This window comes from Geospiza fortis, unplaced genomic scaffold (genome assembly GCF_000277835.1).
Source record: "Geospiza fortis unplaced genomic scaffold, GeoFor_1.0 scaffold50, whole genome shotgun sequence".
Taxonomy (NCBI): Eukaryota; Metazoa; Chordata; class Aves; order Passeriformes; family Thraupidae; genus Geospiza; species Geospiza fortis.
This window is the reverse complement of record NW_005054382.1, coordinates 2,600,061-2,619,923: the sequence shown is the minus strand read 5'-3', so window position 1 is coordinate 2,619,923 and position 19,863 is coordinate 2,600,061. Positions and strand designations below refer to the sequence as shown.

The 19,863-nt window shown below is 36.6% G+C and overlaps 1 protein-coding gene across 2 annotated transcripts in view; it reads left to right on the top strand.

The window, feature by feature from the left end:
• The window catches only part of STS (steroid sulfatase), a 109,080-nt gene that overhangs the window by 15,895 nt on the left and 73,322 nt on the right, over positions 1–19,863 (top strand). For both annotated transcript variants that reach the window (XM_005425182.2, XM_031060414.1), the window contains exons 2-5: positions 7,336–7,488; positions 9,186–9,307; positions 12,611–12,733; positions 18,329–18,752. In XM_005425182.2, coding sequence (XP_005425239.1) covers positions 7,343–7,488; positions 9,186–9,307; positions 12,611–12,733; positions 18,329–18,752 — 815 coding nt within the window. In that variant the 5' untranslated portion in view covers positions 7,336–7,342. The remainder of the gene's footprint in view (positions 1–7,335; positions 7,489–9,185; positions 9,308–12,610; positions 12,734–18,328; positions 18,753–19,863) is intronic.

Below are 19,863 nucleotides of genomic sequence, written 5' to 3'. Positions count from 1 at the left end.
AGGTAATTAGCTCAGACTAAATGCCTTACTTGAAGATTAATAAATTCACATGGATTTTCACTCATGATTTGTACCATGAGTGTCTATTTGCTGTGGGCCATATAGGTGCTTAAATTCTACATGGGCAAAATCACTATTGGTTGAATTTAGCTTTGTCTTAATTTTTCTATCTGGTTCAATCAGCAATATTGAGAGTCCTTAAGTGTTACCAAAATGAAAGTATAAATAACAATAGAACTTGTATAAAAATAATAACTCCTTGTGGACAAACTAATTTGAATGCCTTTTTTCTTTAAATGAAGCATTATTTTGGAAATAGCATAGCACATTGGGTAATTTTGTTGATGTGCTACTTGCTAACCTTATGTAGCAAAGAAAATTAACTGGCCATTTCCCTGCAATTTTCTCTGGTAAATCGCTCAGTCTAGTAAAGTGATTGTAGGTACAGGAGTATGGTGTTATGAAATCCAAAGCTTTGATCGTGACAGATTCCAGAGGATATCATTAAGTAATTCAGGGGAGAGAGGTGGATTTAATTGGGGTTGTTTGGGTTGTTGTTGTTTTTCGGGGTTTTTTTTCTGTTTGGTTTCACATTTTCCTCTGATAGACATTCAAAGGCTACCATTTCAGTGAAAAGAGTTTAGAATCTGCTTTCAGATTAAAGGAAAATAAAATTCAGTGCTAAGTGGTTGGTTGTGCTACTGTCCCTTCAGTGACTTACAGCAGGACTTAAATTTCAACCTTCAGATCACAGATTCCAACCTCTGCATGTACCTATGAAGGTGTGTGTTGGTGAAGTTGTGTTTTAATCAAATACTACCTGTAATTAGAAATTCTATTTGAATTTTTTTAAACATTTCAATTAATATGAATGGAAACTCAAATGAGACTAGTTTGGCTGCAGTTAGGCAAAGGTGAAGAGTTTGTAACCAGTCAGTGAGATGAAGCTGTGGTTTCTGTGTTGTCCAGTTCAAATGGATGTAACCAGACTGTTAATTTGATGTGTAAGAGTCACAGTCTTGCAGAGCTTTGCAGTCCGAATCTGCTTGCAAAACTCTAAAGTGCAAAATTTGAGGCACGTAAGTTCTTCTGCATGTCCATTTGACACTCTTGAAAAAGGCGTTGTCAAAAATAGTCATTTCACTCAACATCTGTGTATATTAAAAAAAACCCTGACTCAACATCTTTCAAAACTGTAAAGCAAGCTAAATATAATGGCTGAGTTTAGCTAAGCCCTCAAAGTATGTAAGAAAAATTTCTTTTAATTGGTTTGGATACTTATATCTAGTCTCCAGTGAGTGACATGACATAGTCACTAGTAATTAGTTACTCATGATTGGCTTTTTTTTTGTTTTAAAAGATTTTTCATTCTGAGGATGGTGCATAACTGGCAAACAAGATTACTACCTGTTTTATCTCGAGGATTTTCTTATGTTGCTGACCAGAGCCCATAACCAAAATCAACTTTTTAATGAGCATCTGGCTGACGGAGAATTTTGTGAAACAGTAGAAGGGTAAAAATGTATGTGCTCTAATATGTGCATCTAATTATATAGGATTTTTATTACAAATAAAATAATGACATTATATCATGAAAAATTATATTTTACTCCATTGAGGCTATAATTTGCTACCAGAAAGAATGTTTATAACTTACTAATGCTGCTTTTAAGTTCTGTAATTTAGTTGAGACAAAAGTAGAAAATTTTTGAGAGACCATTTTAAAAAGATACCTAAACTAAACTTAGATCTGGTAGTGGCTCTGTGGGTTCATCTCTGTTTAATTCAGATTCAATAACTATTTGCACTTAAGAAACATGATTATTTGTTTTAATGTTTTTCCCAGCTTATAAAGTTAAATTTCTTTCTTGCAATGAGAAAACTTTGAGTCAATTAAATACAGATTTTCATATATGTATATAGTTAAGATGCATACTGAAATATAATGAAAAGTTTCAGAAAAAGTTATATTCCATCAAAGATTCAACAGATATTACCGACTTGTAAGAGAATTAATTGAATTTAGCAAATCTTAAACTGATACCATAAAATAATTATACATAATATAACTTTGCCATTTCTTAAAATTTAAATGCTTACTTTTTTTTTTTGTTTTGTTTCTCACTAAGCTGAAGAATTTTCTCTGCAGAATCTTATAGAGGGCAGGGCTTTCTCTAGTTTGTTTACATTGTGATTTTTTTATGACTTTATAGAAATTTTTGGAGTTGGAGCATTCAGTTAAGCAAGGTAATTTTTTTTTCTTTTTTTGCATACTGCTTAAGGATAACACAGCATTTTTTAATGAGGTCAATATCTTTAAGTGTTGCTTATTTCATCAGAAAATACCGTACCTTCAAGGATAAAGTATATTAAGCATTTTCTCAAAGGGTTCTGTTACATTAACAGAGTAGTTTGCAGATAAATTGCTTAATCAAAGTTAATAAAAATGCTGAGGTGATTCAGTTGGGAAGAGATGTTTCAAAGACTTTAATTTAATTGTTCCTGTAAAAATGCATGTGTCTGTAGTAGTCAGATGATTATCCAGCACACAGCTGGATAAACACATCATGTGACAGGTGAGCAGCTGGCTCATGGGTCAGGTGCAAGGGGTTTCAGGGAATGGAGTGACTGGTGACCTGTCACTAGTGGGGTTCCACAGGGCTCCATTGTAGGCCCAGTACTCTGCAGCATCTTCATAAACCATGCAGGACTGGAAAATAGACTAACTAGGCTTGCCAATGATGCTAAACTGGGAGGAGCTGTTCACTTCTTTGAAGGCAGAGAAACCCTGCAGAGACCTCAACAAATGAGAGGACGGGGCATTCACCAATCATATGAAGTTCAATAAGGGCAGGTGCCAGATTCTGCATCTGGGATGGTGCAGTCTTGGATGTATAGACAGACTGGGGAAGGAGAGGCTGGAAAGCAGTGCCAGGAAAGGGACCTGGATGTCCTGGTTGATGACAAGTTGAACATGAGCCAGCAGTGCCGTGGCATCCAGGAGAGCCAACCCTGTCCTGGGGGCATCAGGCACAGCATGGCCAGCTGGGCGAAGGAGGGGATTGTCCTGCTCTGCTCTGCACTGGGGCAGCCTCACCTCGAGGGCTGGGGGCAGTTTTGGGTGCTGCAATATAAGGAACACATTAAACTATTAGAGAGAATCCAGAGGAGGGCAACAAAGATGGTGAAGGGCTTTGAGGAGAAGCTGTATGAGGGGCAACTGAGATAATTTGGTTTGTTCATCCTGGAGATGGGAGACTGAGGGCAAACCTCATTGCAGTTTGAACTTCCTCGTGAGGGTAAGAGGAGGAGCAGGCACTGATCTCTCTGGTGATCAGTGACAAGACTTGAGAGAATGGCCTGAAGCTGTGCCAGGGAAGGTTTATATTGGATATTAGAGAAAGGTTCTTCACAAAGAGGGTGGTTGGACACTGGAACAGGCTCCTCGAGGAAGTGGTCACAGCATCAAGCCTGACAGAGTTCAGGAAGTGTTTGGATAATACTCATGGGCATATGGTGTGACTCTTGGGGATGTCGTGTGTGGGGCCAGAATTTGGACTTTGATGATCCTTGTAGGTTCCCAACTTAGGTTATTCTATAATTCTATGACAGCCATATCTTGAGTCAGTTATTCTGATGGAAAAAAAAACCAAAAACAAACCCTAAAACCAACCAAACAAAAAACCCAAACAAACAAACAAAAAGCCCCAAAAAAGCCCCCCAAAACCCCAAACCTCTTTAACCAGCATTTTTTAATGAAGAAAATAAAAAATTAAAATAAGTGTTCGGTGAAATATTGGATTGTGGATCTGTTTGGGGCTTTCTTTTGTTCATTTATTCTTGCATATTTGTACTTTGGGTTTTTTTAATGCTAATAGAAAATATGTATTAGAATCTCAAAAATACAATTTAGAGATATGTAGAAAAGGTAGGATGTGTATATGCCCCCACATACACATGTATATGTGCATATGTGCGTAAGGACACATCTGTGTGTATATGTGTTCATGTCTATAGGTTCCTATACAGTGATTTTAGTATTGTAGGTTGGAATAGGATATGTGAAATACAAATTCTTATGTGGCTATTGATGTAGGAGATTAAGCACCTCTTGAATCTATTCAATTTATCAGCCACCTTAGAAAGAAAGAAGCTACTTTTAGTTCTATTATATCATGGGGAAAGTGAAGCAGAGGTTAAAACTTGCACTTACGTGCCCCACATGCAAAAAAGAAGAAAAAAAGTTGCCAGATGAATGTGAAACACAAGCCTTCAAAGCTGATGCCTACTGAAGGAACATCTAAAGAGTGTTATGGAAGTAAAAAAACTAAAATCAAATTGTTTCAATGTAAGAAACCAAACCACAAGTTAGTCAATTAAAAATAAACAGTAACAAATCCATGAAGGTTAAAAGATCCATGGAGAGATATTCATTACAATGTGCTCCTCTCCAAAATGCCTTTAATGCTGACTGCCAAAAACTAAAAGGCTGTGCTAGTAAAAGAATTTTTTGCCAGGATTTTTATAAATCTTTTCCTAAGCATTTGAATTGGCTCTGGACAGAAAGGAAACATTAGTTAGCTGGAAGCTTCATCTGATTTTATGTTATCATTTTTCTGTTAGGTCTACACATGCCTGTGTTTTCACCAGGAGAAACCCTGGTGTAATACAGAGAGCCCTCAGCATTCTCAGAGCTTCATTCTTCTCACGTCCTTCCCTTTTAGCTCCTTTGAATTTCTTTGCTGTTGTCTGTTCCACTCAATTTCATCCATCTGATTCTTCTTGCTTTCTATGCACATCCTTTCAAGACATATGAAAATCTGCAGAAGGAGTACACCAGAGAAATCATAGTTGTTTGGATTATTTTTTCCCTGTTTCCTTGTTGATTTCGCTTCAGGGACATGATATCAGGTGAAGGCAAATAGCTTAATGTGTGAGTATCTACAGATATTCCTTCAGTGTAGAAAAGTATCCAGCAGTAATGTATCAGAGACAACATTCAATAACCTTTTGGCTGATTTACAAAATGACAAATGGAGGTATTAAATGAGGCTATCTTCTGTGGGTCTTGCAAGCATCCATGCAACTCTACATAATGTCATCAACATATAATGCTGCCTTTTTCAACATGCCCATTGCCATTGTCCTTTGAGACCTTTGTAGTCTGAACATAAGAGTAGGAACATAAGATCTGGCTGCAGTTTGTTTCTGTTCTCTTGGGTCAACTTGGGAGTTAGTTGTTCTGTTGGAATGGATGAGAAGCAAATCACTTTTGTTTATCCTTTCAGGGAAGAAAGGCAAGTCTGCACCACAGTAGGGGCTACACAGCTTCGTTAGTATAGTGTTTGATGAAGGATGAAGTAGATGTATCCTATGCAGAAATGCATTTACTCTCTTAAACTTAGAGCTTGTGTACTTATTTTCCATGTCTGAAATGAAGTAGATTGCTTTCCATGAGATAAACAAGAGAACAATATACTGCAGTGATAAGGCTGGGATCTTTAGAGGCTCCATGGCTGAAGTCTAAGCCAGAGCTAAGATCACCAAAGTGTTTATAAAATGTACCTTAAGCAGTAAAACATAGTTAATATTCTAAACGAGTTAAACTCCTCTTTGTACCTATACTTCCTGACAGAACAGCAATAATGAATTTGGGAATCAGAAGTCCCAGTCTGTTTTGGTTGATCCCTACTATTTTGATCTCTTCTCACTTATGTTAGTCCCAAATCTTCCCAGATTCTTTCCAATCAGTTCTCTTCATTGACCACAATCGAAACTCCTCATCTCTTTCCTCCCAGACATTGCCTGTTCTCTCTCACCTCTGTTCCTCAGTTTTGTTTTCCTGTTCACTGTCATCCCTTCCAGTTTCTTTATTACTGTGCCATTTCTCCTCATTTCTGCCTGCAGTTCTCATTCCAGCTGGTTATCAACTCAAATTCTTGCTATTAATGTCAGAGTAAACTCTTCTAGTTCTGCCTATTTTGTCTCCTCTACAAGTAATTTTACCCATCTCATTTCTATGTGAATCTGTCTCCCTTAATGTCTAGTCTCTTTGTATCAGGTCTTTCAGTTTTGACTTCTTTATCTTCTCTCCAGTTACATTATCTACCGTAATTCATTGATTTATAAGATTTTTCTTTCTTGTCCAGCTATCCGCATTCTCTCTGGAAATTATTGTCTTTCCTTTTTCTACTCTTTCACTTATAAATTTCTACCTTAGTTCTGGTTTCTTCCACTTCTTGTCCGAGAATAATGCAGAGTGCAGGTGTGACTCATGCCTCGCCTGCATTTTAAAAAGGCTGCCTGCATCAAGAAAAGTTGGGAATCTTAGTAAGAGACAGAAAAGAGTCTCTGTTCTTTTTGATGTGTGTGCCTGGCACAGTCCATTACAGCCTGAAGTCAGTTTCAGCCAGGACATGGTCAGTGCAGTTTAACACAGAGATTCAACAAGTTCTGATTAAGGTAAAACAGCATTCATATCATGCATATGTGCAAATGCTCTGCTTTTACTATAAAAGCGTATAATGGTGTATTGTGTTGTGTACAATACGTCCTTCTTCCTGTTTTAGGTTGGATATGGCATGGGAATTGTTTATAGAACATTGTGATATGATATAAAATATTTTTAATTGATTTTACTATAGATCCTGGTATTTGAAATGTTTGTTAAGAGCCTTTTCTTAAACTTTCCTTTCAATAATTTCATAGTGCATCTCTTCACTCTGTTTTCCAAAACATTTATAACTTCCCAGGAACTTCAGCTGGGTTTTCTTCCCCATTGTTGAAGAGAAATTCAGTAATTTACTTCATTAGTGGAATTGATTAACTTTTTTTTTGCAGTGAACCTTGGAGGTTTAGGTCCTAAATGATTTCAGATTCTGTGTTATTCAAATAACATTTGTAGGTGGGAAGAAAAACGAACCAACCAAAAAAAAACCAAAAAAAAGCAAAACAAAACAAAAAAAAAGCAAACATACACACAAACAATAAAAAAATCCCCAAGCTTTGTTAGCTCTTATGATTTATTGCTTTATAGTAGTGCATGTGTATATGCAAAATTGCCACTGAGGTTGTACCTAGTTCTTTATTTGTCTTTGTTTAAAGGCTTCATCTGTGTAGAGGAGTGGAAGGAAAAATTACCCATATACTAAAATATGCATTTTTATTTTTAAGCAGTGTGAGAGAAAAAATGCTTTAAAAAACTTCCAAGAGAAAAAGCACCATCTAAAAACATTCAATCTTTCTTTTTCTCTTTTACTATGCAAAGTGTAATGATAAGAATAAATTAGATTAACAATCTATTTATTATATTTTCCACCTGTTCTTACACACCAGGAAGAAGATGGGGCTCCTTTTACTTCTAATAATTTGCCAGTGTGCCATAAACAGCATCAAAACACATAGTCTTTCAAAGCCCAATATAATTTTACTGATGGCTGATGATCTTGGCATTGGAGACCTGGGATGTTACGGGAACAAAACCTTAAGGTAGGATGATAATTTGGTGAAGTCATAGCTTTATATTTAGTTTTCAATGGATTTTTAAAATTAAAAATGTCAGAACATTCAGAGGTTTGATTTAGGTTTTTTTATGAGTAACTAAAGTTAATAACTTTTCCAGGGATTTAAATATTCAATCCTTATTTTCTTTTTTTGACCAAAGACTTAGCTAATGCATTTATCCTGCTGAAAAGTTGCAAAATAAACAGAGGATTGAGCAACCAACCAAATGAGGGTAACTCTAGAGACCTGAACTATAATCAACAATTTTCTTCTAGAATATACATGACACAAGTACTATGAATTAAAAGTATTTTGAAACACTCATTATTTGGGACAAGCTTGTTGTTAACTAACTGGAAATAAAGGGCTGATATTTGCCCTTAATTTATCTTCATACAGTAGTCAATGTATTAATTAAAGCAAATGTTACTATACTTGAATAATAAATCAGTGTGCCCTGGGATGTTTCTTGCTACCAGCTTAGATGTGATGGTTGTGTAAACAGAGCAAGTGATATCTAGACATTGTGTTTCAGTGGTGCAAAGTTAAATAAAACATTCAGACTAAAAGCACTGTCTGTCAAATGTTAAATGCTCTTTTTCCTGCTCATGTTAGTTAGAAGTAAAATCTTCTCATAACTCAGGAAAAACAAAAAAAAAACAAATACAGCTTCTAGTTTTAAACAAGGAAAAATATAGAACATTGATGCTTGGATCACTCCCCTCACAGACACCAGAACAACCTCAAGATCTATATTCTCTGCTGAGAGAATTTGGAATTAGATTTTTGGAATATGATGAATTTTCATCTTAGTGATTGTTATCAGTAGGTGACTTTACAGATAGAAAATAATTCCATTGGAAAATTAATGTTTCTGACTATTCAGACTTAGATGATGAGAGCACTAGTGTGCCTTGGGGTCACGGTCATTAATCTCCAGGGTCAGAGAGCTATTAGAGCATGCTGCAGCTGCTGGCCAGTCTGCATCAGTAATTTTTTTCTGTAGAACCAAGGACACAGGATTTCTTCCTGCAGGACCCAGTTTTAATCTGCATGATAAGCCAGGTCGCAGACAAGTTTCCCATACAGATATGGAAGCTAGGTTGTGCCCCTGGGTCTAATATAGCAGACATAATCATGTCAGACATGTAGATATTGTTAATATAGAGCATAACACAGAGTCATAATCATTTGAATCTCTTCTAATAGCTTATAGCACCACACGACATTATCCCTACCCCAAAAAGCTTGTGCTGGAGAGAGACTGAAGAGGCACCAAGTATGGAGCAAGGAAGCACAACCTTTCTCTAGTCCCTCTTACCCTCATTACTGAAGCAAAAATGTTGTAAAAATTACAGTTCTGGTCAAGGAACACATTAAAAAGGGTTGCAATACTATATGTCCAGATATTGCCGTTTAATACTGGCCATGAAGAATAGAAGAAAGTGGAGGAAAATATTTTTGCTGCTATGTTACAGTGTCTCTGTTCAGACGCCTCATGTAAAAATATTTGACATGATAGTATTCGGAATTGCAACCCCACCATGCATTTGATAATTTACATACAGTAAATTTTAACTGGATTTTCTTGATAGTTCTTGCCTCAGATGCCTTGTTCTTACCATGCCTGTATCAAAATAACCGTCTTTGTGGGTTTTTTTCACCTGCTTGTGTTTTTCCAGAACCCCTAATATTGACAGGCTAGCAAAGGAAGGAGTGACACTTACTCAGCATATAGCAGCAGCCCCACTTTGTACTCCAAGCAGGGCAGCTTTCCTGACTGGGAGATATCCTATAAGATCAGGTAAAATCCCATTACTTTATTTATATATAAACATTTTATTTTATTTACAGTAAAATGTATGCAGGTATTTTGTCTCGCCTTCCTTGATTTGTTTATTATTATGAGATTAAGTAATGGTAAATGATCAGTCCTTTCAGTGACTGATCAAGCTCAGCAGAGTTGGTCTACATTAGAACTATTTCATATATATGGGGAATTTTCACATTTCAGAAGAGTTGACCCAAAGATAAAGTTTATTTAGTGAGTAAAATTTTTTTGTTGTTTAAATAGCAACAAAGCAATCTGACTGTGGTTATTTAATGCCAACATTTAATCCAATGTCCTGGACTGCATCAGGCACAACATCACCAGCCAGGCAAGGGAGGGGATTGTTGAAGGCAAGTGAGCTGCTCTGTGCTAGGGTGGCCTCACCTCAAGTGCTGTGTGCACTAAACTGACAGAGTTCAAGAAGTGTTTGGATGATACTACTCTGGGGCACATAGTGTGACTCCTGGGGATGTTCTGTGAAGGGCTAGGTATTGAATTCCCTGTAGGTCCCTTCCAACTAAGCATCTCTTGTGATTCTCTGCGATCCTGTGAAGTTCCTCCACTATGCAATGACCCCAGGCTCTTTGCCTGCCTCCACAGTTGCTTTCAGGCTGCTCCCACTGTGTTGGTGGGCAGCCCAAGTATTGAACACCACAGAGATGCATCTAGAAAGACTCAGCGGAAGAACCCAGTGTAAATACTTTTTGCTCAGTCAAACCTTTTTGTTTAGACTGATGCCTCAGGTTTTAGCTTTTATATTTTTCAGATTCTATTCTGCTTTAGCATGTAAGTCTAGGCTTCATATTAGGGGACAGTAAGCTCTCTCCACAGAATAGGTAGACAAAACAATTCCTTCTCTAGCTGGGGACCCAAGGATAGCCAATCCAGATCTCAGGCCCAAGAGCATAAACAACAGTGGACCAAAGAGAGAAAAAAAGAGAAAAAACAAGAAGGATGGGACTTCATGAGCTAAAGATGTAATTGGACAATTAGCTCCAATATGCTAATGGACCAAAACTTATAAAAATGTCAGACCCCGTGACCTGTTACCCATTTTGTGGCCATTTTGGGTTGTGCTACCCAAGGTGGATCTATTTGAGGCCTCTTAATAAATACCTACTTTACTCTTTCACTCTGTCTAGTCTCTGTTCTAGGTCAGCCTTCACAAGGCATCAAGGCAAATTGTTGGGTTTCTGGTTTGGTTTTCTTTTTTCTTGTAGGGGGGAGGCAGGGGCAGGACAGTTCATTAAAGTACTCAAGTTGCCCTGAAAACTGGGAAGAAGAGAGTAAAAAATATCTCATCTATTTGAAGTGTTATTTTTGTTCCATATCTACCCATACACAGCATTAAGTATCCTGTGAATACATGGATTTAATTTTTCTTACTTTCAAAGTACCTGATCCAAAGCCTATTTGAGTCTATGAAGATCTAGTCTGTTTATTTTAGTGTGCTGGGACTGAGCCTCTCAGTGCTTAGCCATGCAACTTTAACATTCCCTTAACATCATTTTTAGCAAGGATCATTATACATTAATCAGATCACTTGTTCATTAGTGATAAAACATCCTGTCCTTGCTTCTGGGAATGAAAGCATAGCAAGACTCTGGAGCCTACTTGATAGGTTCGTGCTCACTCAAATCAAGTAACAAGCTTCTGCAAAAGTGCCAGCTAATATAACTTGCTAAATTTTCCATTAAATTCATCTGCAAAGGAAAATTTTATATACCTGTTACAGATATATTGCTATTAATATTTACTGTAGGTAAAGTCACAGGTCACTTTCCATTATGTTGCTTGTTCTTATTTCTGAAAAATTAAGACTTGAACTAATTTTTTTCTTCACTGATCAGCTCTCAGGCATACTTTATCATTTCCATGTAGGTACAAAAATTGAACTTTGTCTTACTTAAGTTAAAAAATTTCTAAATATGGACTGCTTCCGAATATCAGTGAAGAACTAGTAAACACTTATTATAGAAGACACTAGAGTCATGATGTGGAAAAAATGGTAGAAATGTAAATCTCCTGCTAATAGAGCTAAAGAAAAAGATTCCAAAATGCTGTATTGGATGAGACACAAGCTCAGAGAAAGGTAATGATGAAAATAAATAGAAATCATGCTTCTGTACTTTCATTCTGATAACTTAACAGAATTACACTGATTTCAGTTACAAGAGCGTGAAATATATAAAAAAATATAAATAAGTAAAATATAGATAAATATATGGCTGAAGCTATCTGAAGCATTGATCAGCAAAACTATCTGGGGTAAAAAACTGAAGTCAGCATTTGAAGGGTAGGTTGAGCTGTCTTTAATAAACCAGTCTAACGAGTCATTTTCTCATGTAACCACAAGGGATACCTGAGGGAGGATTCTGGTTGTCTATATCAGTCATGTAACTTGGGCACAGTTGCATAATTTAGACTTCCTGAAGATACATCTGCACAGATTTGCATAGATATTCTCTGTTCTTACTGTCTATTTTCGGTGCCAGCTCTCATCTGGAATCCTAGTAATCTAATTTTCATGAACCTGAGCTCTCAAGTTCCTCATCCTGAGTGCACTTTGTAAGCTCATTTGTGTTTCTCAGACTCTTAGCATACAGAAATTACTGTCCCTTATTTAGGTGTTGTCTTGTTAGCCGGTACCTGATGCTCCTTTAGTGCACTCCTTCAGTGTGCATTGGTTGATGTGTCTTCGTGGCACTGGAGCACCCCATCAATGCTGACAGCTCAAACCACTCTATTTACAGAATCAGATTCCCTCTTGCTCTTTCTGACCTCATGATATTTACATGCCCAGAAGTAAGACTGCCCTATTTCAATATGACTCCTCTCAAAAAACCTTAAAGGCTTGTAGAAAACCACATATGAGGACAGGGGAAATTCTCAAAGTAGAACTTGGGAATGATCTCACTTAGTCCTCATCTTCCTTCCCTGCCTGTGTAGAGGAAAAATTAATTATGCAAGCTCAACTTCTTAAAATTTTGTTATACCTTAGAAAATCTACAGAAGGGACTGCAGCTGTTCATGTGATGGCTGGCTCCATGGTTATAAGTGCAGAATTTTTTTCTCCACGTCTGTTTTTGGTGTCAATAGAGGAAAGACCTCACTCGTCTATATGGATGATTGCATCTTCCACTTGCAACACTTAGTGTCTGATTGCAGTATGTCATTTGAGTGATACCACCTAAGGCAAAAAAGTGCATGCAGAACTAATGAATGGAAATTCTTTCTTTGTGCTATCCTGATCTCATTCATTTTTATTGTATTTAGGAATGGCTGCCTTCTCACGAGTTGGTGTCTTCTTATTTTCTGCCTCTTCTGGGGGACTTCCTTCTGAAGAAATAACTTTTTCCAAACTCCTGAAGCAGACAGGTTATGCAACAGCTCTAATAGGTAAAATTGCAGACATGCGCAATGTTTTCTTTCATTTCAATGAAAAGAACATTAACTTCCTCTACAGGCTTTTAAGGGCCTGCATTAAGCTTTTCTCCCCACAGCATAATGAATTTATTTTTCTGGAACAAAGCTGAGCACATTCCCATGCCTATGTGAAACAGTAGTCAGGTAAGTATGTCTAATTCACTTGTGTAGTTATTTGCACAGTACTGAAGAAACATGATGAACAAACTGAAAATTATTCAAGCTCTTGAACAGTTTTCACTATAAATAGGACTTTGATTACATCTGAGAGAAAATGAGGGGTTGATCACAGGGATACAAGTCAGCACTGTGCTTGTTTTGCACCAGTATTCAAATTCCCATAAAGTAAATAACGGTGTACCTGGGTTACCATCAGACAAAAGTCATCAGACAAAAATGGACATTTCTAGGAAATTTTTCATATTATTTGGTAGATATTTCATATAAAAAGGTATTTCTCTCTCATTATAAAGATAGTTCAGAAAACTGATAGCAGCATAAATATCCAGTGATAGGCAAAAGGAATCATACTAGGTTAATATTAAATATAATTGGAATTAATGTCATAAAAGTATAACATTAAATATTTCTGATTTTTTTTTCTTAATTTGGCCTCTGACTTATTCCACACTGCTTATATTTTAGAAGATTCTTGAGAAGTTCAACTTGTATTACAGAATGTGTTTTTATGGAATTGCTAGGGAATAGTTGTGCAGAGAACATCATACTGGAATATTACTAAATTGATTTAGATGAAGGATGCATGCAATTTCTTTTTTAAATGAAACAGAAACTTGCAATTTTGAGAGTAATTTCTGTTTAAAAACCCAGGGTGTTTTTAGCAAGGCTAACAATTCATGCCAGTGTTCAAAAAATGTCTGTATTATGTACATAAACCAGTGTCAGCGTTCTAACTAAAAATCCTACTTAGCTATACCTCAGTCTTATAAAACATCAAATACCATGATGTCCTGAAAGAATGAAAGTAGAAAACCAGAAATTCTTAACAGAAATGTATTTAATGTAGGTGTATTTGAACCACAGTTCAAATAATTCATAGTTTGAAGAAAAAAGCCGTTCATAATTTGTCATGTTCCTTGTGGACTTGATTTCTATTTCTCCGTATTCAGTTAAAGACTGAGTTTTTTCTGTTTGTAGCAAGCACAGTAATACAACTCATTTTCTGGGGTTGACCCAGTTAATGTTCTTTTTTTAACTACTTTTGCTGCAGCATGACAGCTTGCCACTTAGATCTCCAGAAGTTCTCTCCATGATGCTTAATGAACAATTCTTCCAAGTGGCCTGAGTGATAGCTATGAGACCATAAAATGTAATATTACCATATCCTTAGAGTATAATGAAGGTTTCCAAAAATCAAGAAGTGCATTAAAATTAGGGATAAAGCATATGTAAATGACAGAAAGAAAAATTATGTAGATTTGAAGACTAGATAGACAGTCTGATTCACAACCAGCATATTTTCTGCTTTTGCTGGTGTTCTTATCGCATCATATTGGTCTAGGTCAGGGAGTCTTTGCTTGGTTCAATCTAATTCAGCAGTTCCCAAAGAATTAATTGTCAAATCCTGCACCAGTGATGGATTGGCATAAGGTTAATTTGAAGCCTTTCTGATCCTCAAGCCTGTAATGTCATTTCCATATTTTTTGGTCAATCTCCTCTCTGAGGACAGTATTTTTCTTCCCTAGGTGCATTTTTGTTTCTTTTTTAATTTTTCTTTCTCCTCTAAATATATGCTTTCTTTTGTTTGATATGTCCCAAAATATATTTTATCTATAAATATACTTTATGTATACACTTTTCTACCTCATTGTTTTTCCCTGTGACATAAAGAAGGTGACAACCAATAGATCTGTCAGGAAAGCACACAATCAGATCTGCAACAAAACGAAGTTCTATCAAAAAAAGCAGATGCTTAGAATACGTAATATTTCACCAGTGGGAAGAAATGCTGATGTTTAGTTGGAAATAACTATTCATAATACAAAAATTCCCCTTACATTTGATAGATAGTATTTTAACTACTGCTATACTCAATTACAGTAAAGGTTAATTTCCTCGCTGTTGCTATCCGGTCTGTTGTCCAGCATCCAGAGAAGTTTAAAATCCACCTATGTAGCTTATCTCCAAAGCTAAAATACTAATTGATAACTGGTACTTATTTCTTTCAGAATGAAGTATTTTAATGTTTGGGCACATCACTGTAGTAAGGTGTCCACGATTGACTGAGTCTGTGGAGTGGAGTTAGTACAACAGTTATTCATAAAACAGCCTAAAATCTGTCCATGTTAATACCATATGTACATACACTTTTTATAAATTTTGCTATGTACTTCAAATAAATATATTTCCTAAGAACATAAATTATTTCTGTTTGCATCTTGCTCCACATCTTGTATCTTGCCATTTGTCTGAAAAACACAAAATCATTCCAAAACAAATTTATCATTATATAAAAATCAGTGTTTGTACCAAAACCACTACAGTATTTCTCCTTTTTCTGCTATCTGAGGGAAAAATACAGGGGAAACATGGATTTCTGTAGTGTCCTTTGGATTCTGCATTTTGAAAAATGGAGTTTCAAGTGAAATTTCTAGGCTGAATAGGACTTGCTTCTCACTTCCACTTGCCTTTCATTGCATTGCTTTCGTTCTGCAGAAGTCTTAATTGTGGCTGATGGAGAGGGAAAAAAGCCTAGGTCTCAAATTATTACGGTACTCATAATTTACAATTAACAGCATAAATTTCACTGAAAAGCTTGGTAGAATCTGTTGAAATGCTTATGATGCTTATGTGAAGTGTCCATTCTATGAAGCATCACTTGGCAAAGAGATGAGAGCATTTTGCATTGCTCTCAGATTCAGAAGGGCCCCAGAATCTAAAGCACATTACAGTAATCTGTTCAAGCACTAGCTCAAGGCAGGGGTTATTGTCACAAGGAGTGAAGCAAAACATGTATTGTGCACCCAGCCATCACTTGCTTTTTCAGAGTAATGCAGGGTCTATCAAAGCCTTCCACCTCCCCAGCCATTTGAGAATTGCAGTTGTGTCATTCCGTCACAGCTCCCAATATAATTTGAGCGGGGGCTTCTGTTGTTTTTCCTGCTAACCTGGTCTCTGCTTTGCTTGGCTTAAGTTGCTTCTCAACAATCTTTTTCTGAGGCCTAAGTTTGTCTTGACATTGAACAATTTGTTGTGCTTGCTAAAGAAGCCCTTTAGATAAAAATAGGACTTATATTTCTCCCTGCCCTAATTTGTTATTGCAAGGTTTTTCTATCCTGGATTGTAGTTGAGATCCAGTTAAAAAATCCACTATATATCATAATAAGTGACCTTGAAGGTATACTTAATTTGTTTGAGTTTCTTTCTCATATTTTCATACTGAATTATAAGTGCTTTGAGATTAACATATAATAGCAAAAAAAAAAAGCCAGAAGAGCATTTATGTTCATGATTATAAGCCTCTACCTTTAAATCGCTTATCTAACTGGATGACAGTTACTTCATGCTCACTGTGTTGCACATCTGATTTATGATTATTCCATTAAGAGACTCATTGAAACATAAGAGAAAAGTTGAAGCATTTCTTTTCAAAAATCTGCATCTTTGGGTGCTGGGAATGAAAATCAGAGTTCCAGCCTTACCTAGCCCTTTATAGCACCATTATAACTTCTGAAATTTCAGTAAAAATGGTGTGTGCTACTTTTTTTTTTTTTTAACTGACCACAATAATTTTTACTGGACCATGTCAAAAGTAGTGACCAGAACCATTCTGTGCAGAATACCACCAGCAGAATACCACTTCAGGTGAGCGGCCATCTGACAGGGAAAAGTTCTGATGGAATGAGAAATGTGTAGAGGCCTTAATTTCACTGGCACATAAGCAGACCTGAAAATATTTTATACCTGCTTTGATGATATACAGAAGTTACTTTTAACTTAAGACCATCAAGATAAATAGAAGGACAATTGGACTCAACTAAGCACTCAGATTCAAGATTTCTGCTTTTTCTGCACCTTTGCTGACAGACAAACTTAGGCATATGACATTCTCATCCTATAACTCAGTTCTGTTATTAGTAGAAGAGAAATAAGAACATCCACCTAATTTGCTAAATTTTAAAAAAGCAGAACTGATACCCATGTTCACCCTCTTCGGTACTGCAGTACCTGCATTTCTCACAGCCAAAGGAAAAAATGCAGGATGAATACATTGTTCTGGAGACCCAGAAGGAGATGTTAAGGAATGTTTGCATCAGGACTCTCTTACAGTTGTGTAAAAGCTGGCTTGGTTTGAAAAAGGGGAAAATTCTGTATATGGTTTTTTTTTTCTGTTTTATAATTACTGCCATGAATATTTTGAATTCTCTGAAACAAGTATTTCAAATTTCTTTGGGGTAAGTTATGGGAATGAAGACTTACTGGATTTGTAGCTTTTCTTGTTTATTTCTTTTGCAATGACAACCCCTGAATTACGCTGGTCATGTTTAGGTGTTTGATTCAGAAAAATAAATAAAGTTTGACCCAACAGTATATAATGTCATCTGTTTTGTCAAGGCCAGCATGCTTTTTTAAAATATTCAGCACATTTGTCTTGCTGAGAGCAAAGTTCTATCCATAATCTAGCTCAATAAGCTTAACTGAATTTGAATTTTTTTTATAATTATGCATTTTTATTCAAATAACAGCTACCAGTTAGGTCTGTTGTGCTAAGCAATGCATAAGCATGTGGTTAGAGGTTGTACATGAGTCATAGAATGAATTATCTAGATACTTACCATAATCAACATGAATATAGATTGTATTAGTATAATGCAAATCCGGCTCAGTGGACAGACAGGGTCCAACATTATTGCAGAATTAGAGTGATTTCCTAGTGGTACAAAATGCTGTGAGAGAGAGTATTTGACAGCAATTTACTTGTTACTGTTGTTTTTATTTATATATATGAAATATAAATACAAAATAATCAGCCTCGTATATATATGTGTATTTTGGGGGATGTTGGCAATTTCAGAGATTTCACAATCATTTGAATAGTAAATGCTTTAATAATTTTCCTATTCTTGATTTATTTGCTATTTGTTACTGTTTATTCTTTTGTCTTCTTTTTTTAACTAGTCAAATTATTTGCCAGAAAAACTTCAGAAAAGATATTTTTTACTTCCATATTTGTTCTTCCTCTTCAGTAAGTAGCTGCTACAAAACAGTATTATCTTATGACAACTACACATGCTTAATTTCCAAAGGTAACTGTCTCTTAGGGCTCTGTTGCTCTTCAGTGTTGTGCTAGCCCACTCAGAATTTAATGTTCTTCAGCAGAAGCCATGTTAATCTATTTCTAACTGAGATGAAGAGGGAGACAAGAAAAAAAATCTTTGATGGAGGCACAAAGAAACTTTCAATAGAAAATAGTGATCCACACAATAAATGCTGGGAGCAGGGGAATATCAGCCAGATAGTGACAGCTTTATGTTTTAAATAATGCACATTAAAAGTAAGTTTGATGATTTAACTACAAAAATACTCCCTGTCCTTCTCTCTTTGTAGGAAAGTGGCATCTTGGGATGAACTGTGAAAGCACTAATGACTTCTGTCACCACCCCCGTAGTCATGGATTTGATTACTTTTATGGCCTTCCTGTGACCAATTTTAGAGACTGCAAACCTGGCCAAGGCAGTGTATTTTTAAAAGGTGTTCAGAAAGACCTTGTTATCCCAGTCCAAATCACTGGAATTGCCCTTGTGTCTTTGGCAGTAGTGCAGTACATTGGCCTTCTCAAAGTACCCTTCCAAGCACTGGGTTACTTCTTGTTAATAATCACAATTTCACTTGTGGTTGTGATTTTTTTCTTCTATAATTTTCGACCACTAAACTGCTTTTTAATGAGGGACCATCAGATTATCCAGCAGCCACTGTCCTATGGGAACCTCACTCAGAGACTGACAAAAGAAGCCATGAAGTTTATTGAAAGGTGGGTTTCTAACTGTGTTGTAAGTTAACATTGGCATCTTATGATGACAGTGCTTCTGAAAATTAGGAAAAAAAGTGAGCTGGTGGGCACAGGGAATATGTCGTTATCTATGATTGTAATTTTTTTCCTTTAAAAGATGACATTAATCTTGTTGGTAGGAATGACTGTTTGGTTTCCTCCTGTCAGGTATGTAATTAATTTCTCTATAAAAAGGGAAATGTTTTATTCTTAAGAATTTAATGTAAATTGAAATATGACAAATTTATTGTGGTGTGACTTCATTCTGTGAAAGCACAATGCAGAGTCATAATTCATGACTTTTCTGGAATGGGGAGATGTTCTTCATCATTGAGTTGATGCATCTATTAAAAGGCATTCATATGGCTAATTTTTTAAGATACCGTCATTTTAGATGGCTCCACTTTTATAACAGTAATTTTGAAAATATTTGATTTTCCAAAATTAGGGTGCTAGCTTCCGCACCTGGGACAGAATAACTCCAGGCACCAGTACAGGCTGGGAGTGACCTTCTGGAAAGCAGCTCTGTGAAGAAGGACCCGGGGATGCTGGTGGACAACAAGCTGTCCATGAGCCAGCAGTGTGTCCTGCAGGCCAGGAAGGCCACTGGGATCCTGGAGGGCATTAGGAAGAGCATTGGCAGCAGGGAGGTGATCCTGCCCCTCTGCTCAGCCCTGGTGAGGCCACATCTGAATAGTTGTGTCCAGCTCTGGGATCCTGAGGACAAGAGAGACTCAGAGCTCCTGGAGCAGGTCCAGCAGAGGGCAATAAAGTTGATTAAGGAATTAGAGCATCTCTCTTACAAGAAAGGCTGAGATATCTGGGCCTGTTCAGCCTCAAGAAGAGACAATTTAGAGGGAACCTCATCACTGTACATAAGTATCTGCAGGGAGGTTTCAAGAGGACAGAGTCAGGTTCTGCTAGGTGGTGCCAAGCAATAGGACAAGAGGCAATTGGCAAAAGCTGATGTACAAGGAGTTCCAGCTGAATATGAGGAAGAACTTTCTTGTGCAGGTGACAGTGTCCTGGAACAGTTAACCAGAGGAGTTTTGTAGTCTCCCTCTCTGGAGATATTTAAGAACTGTCTGGACAT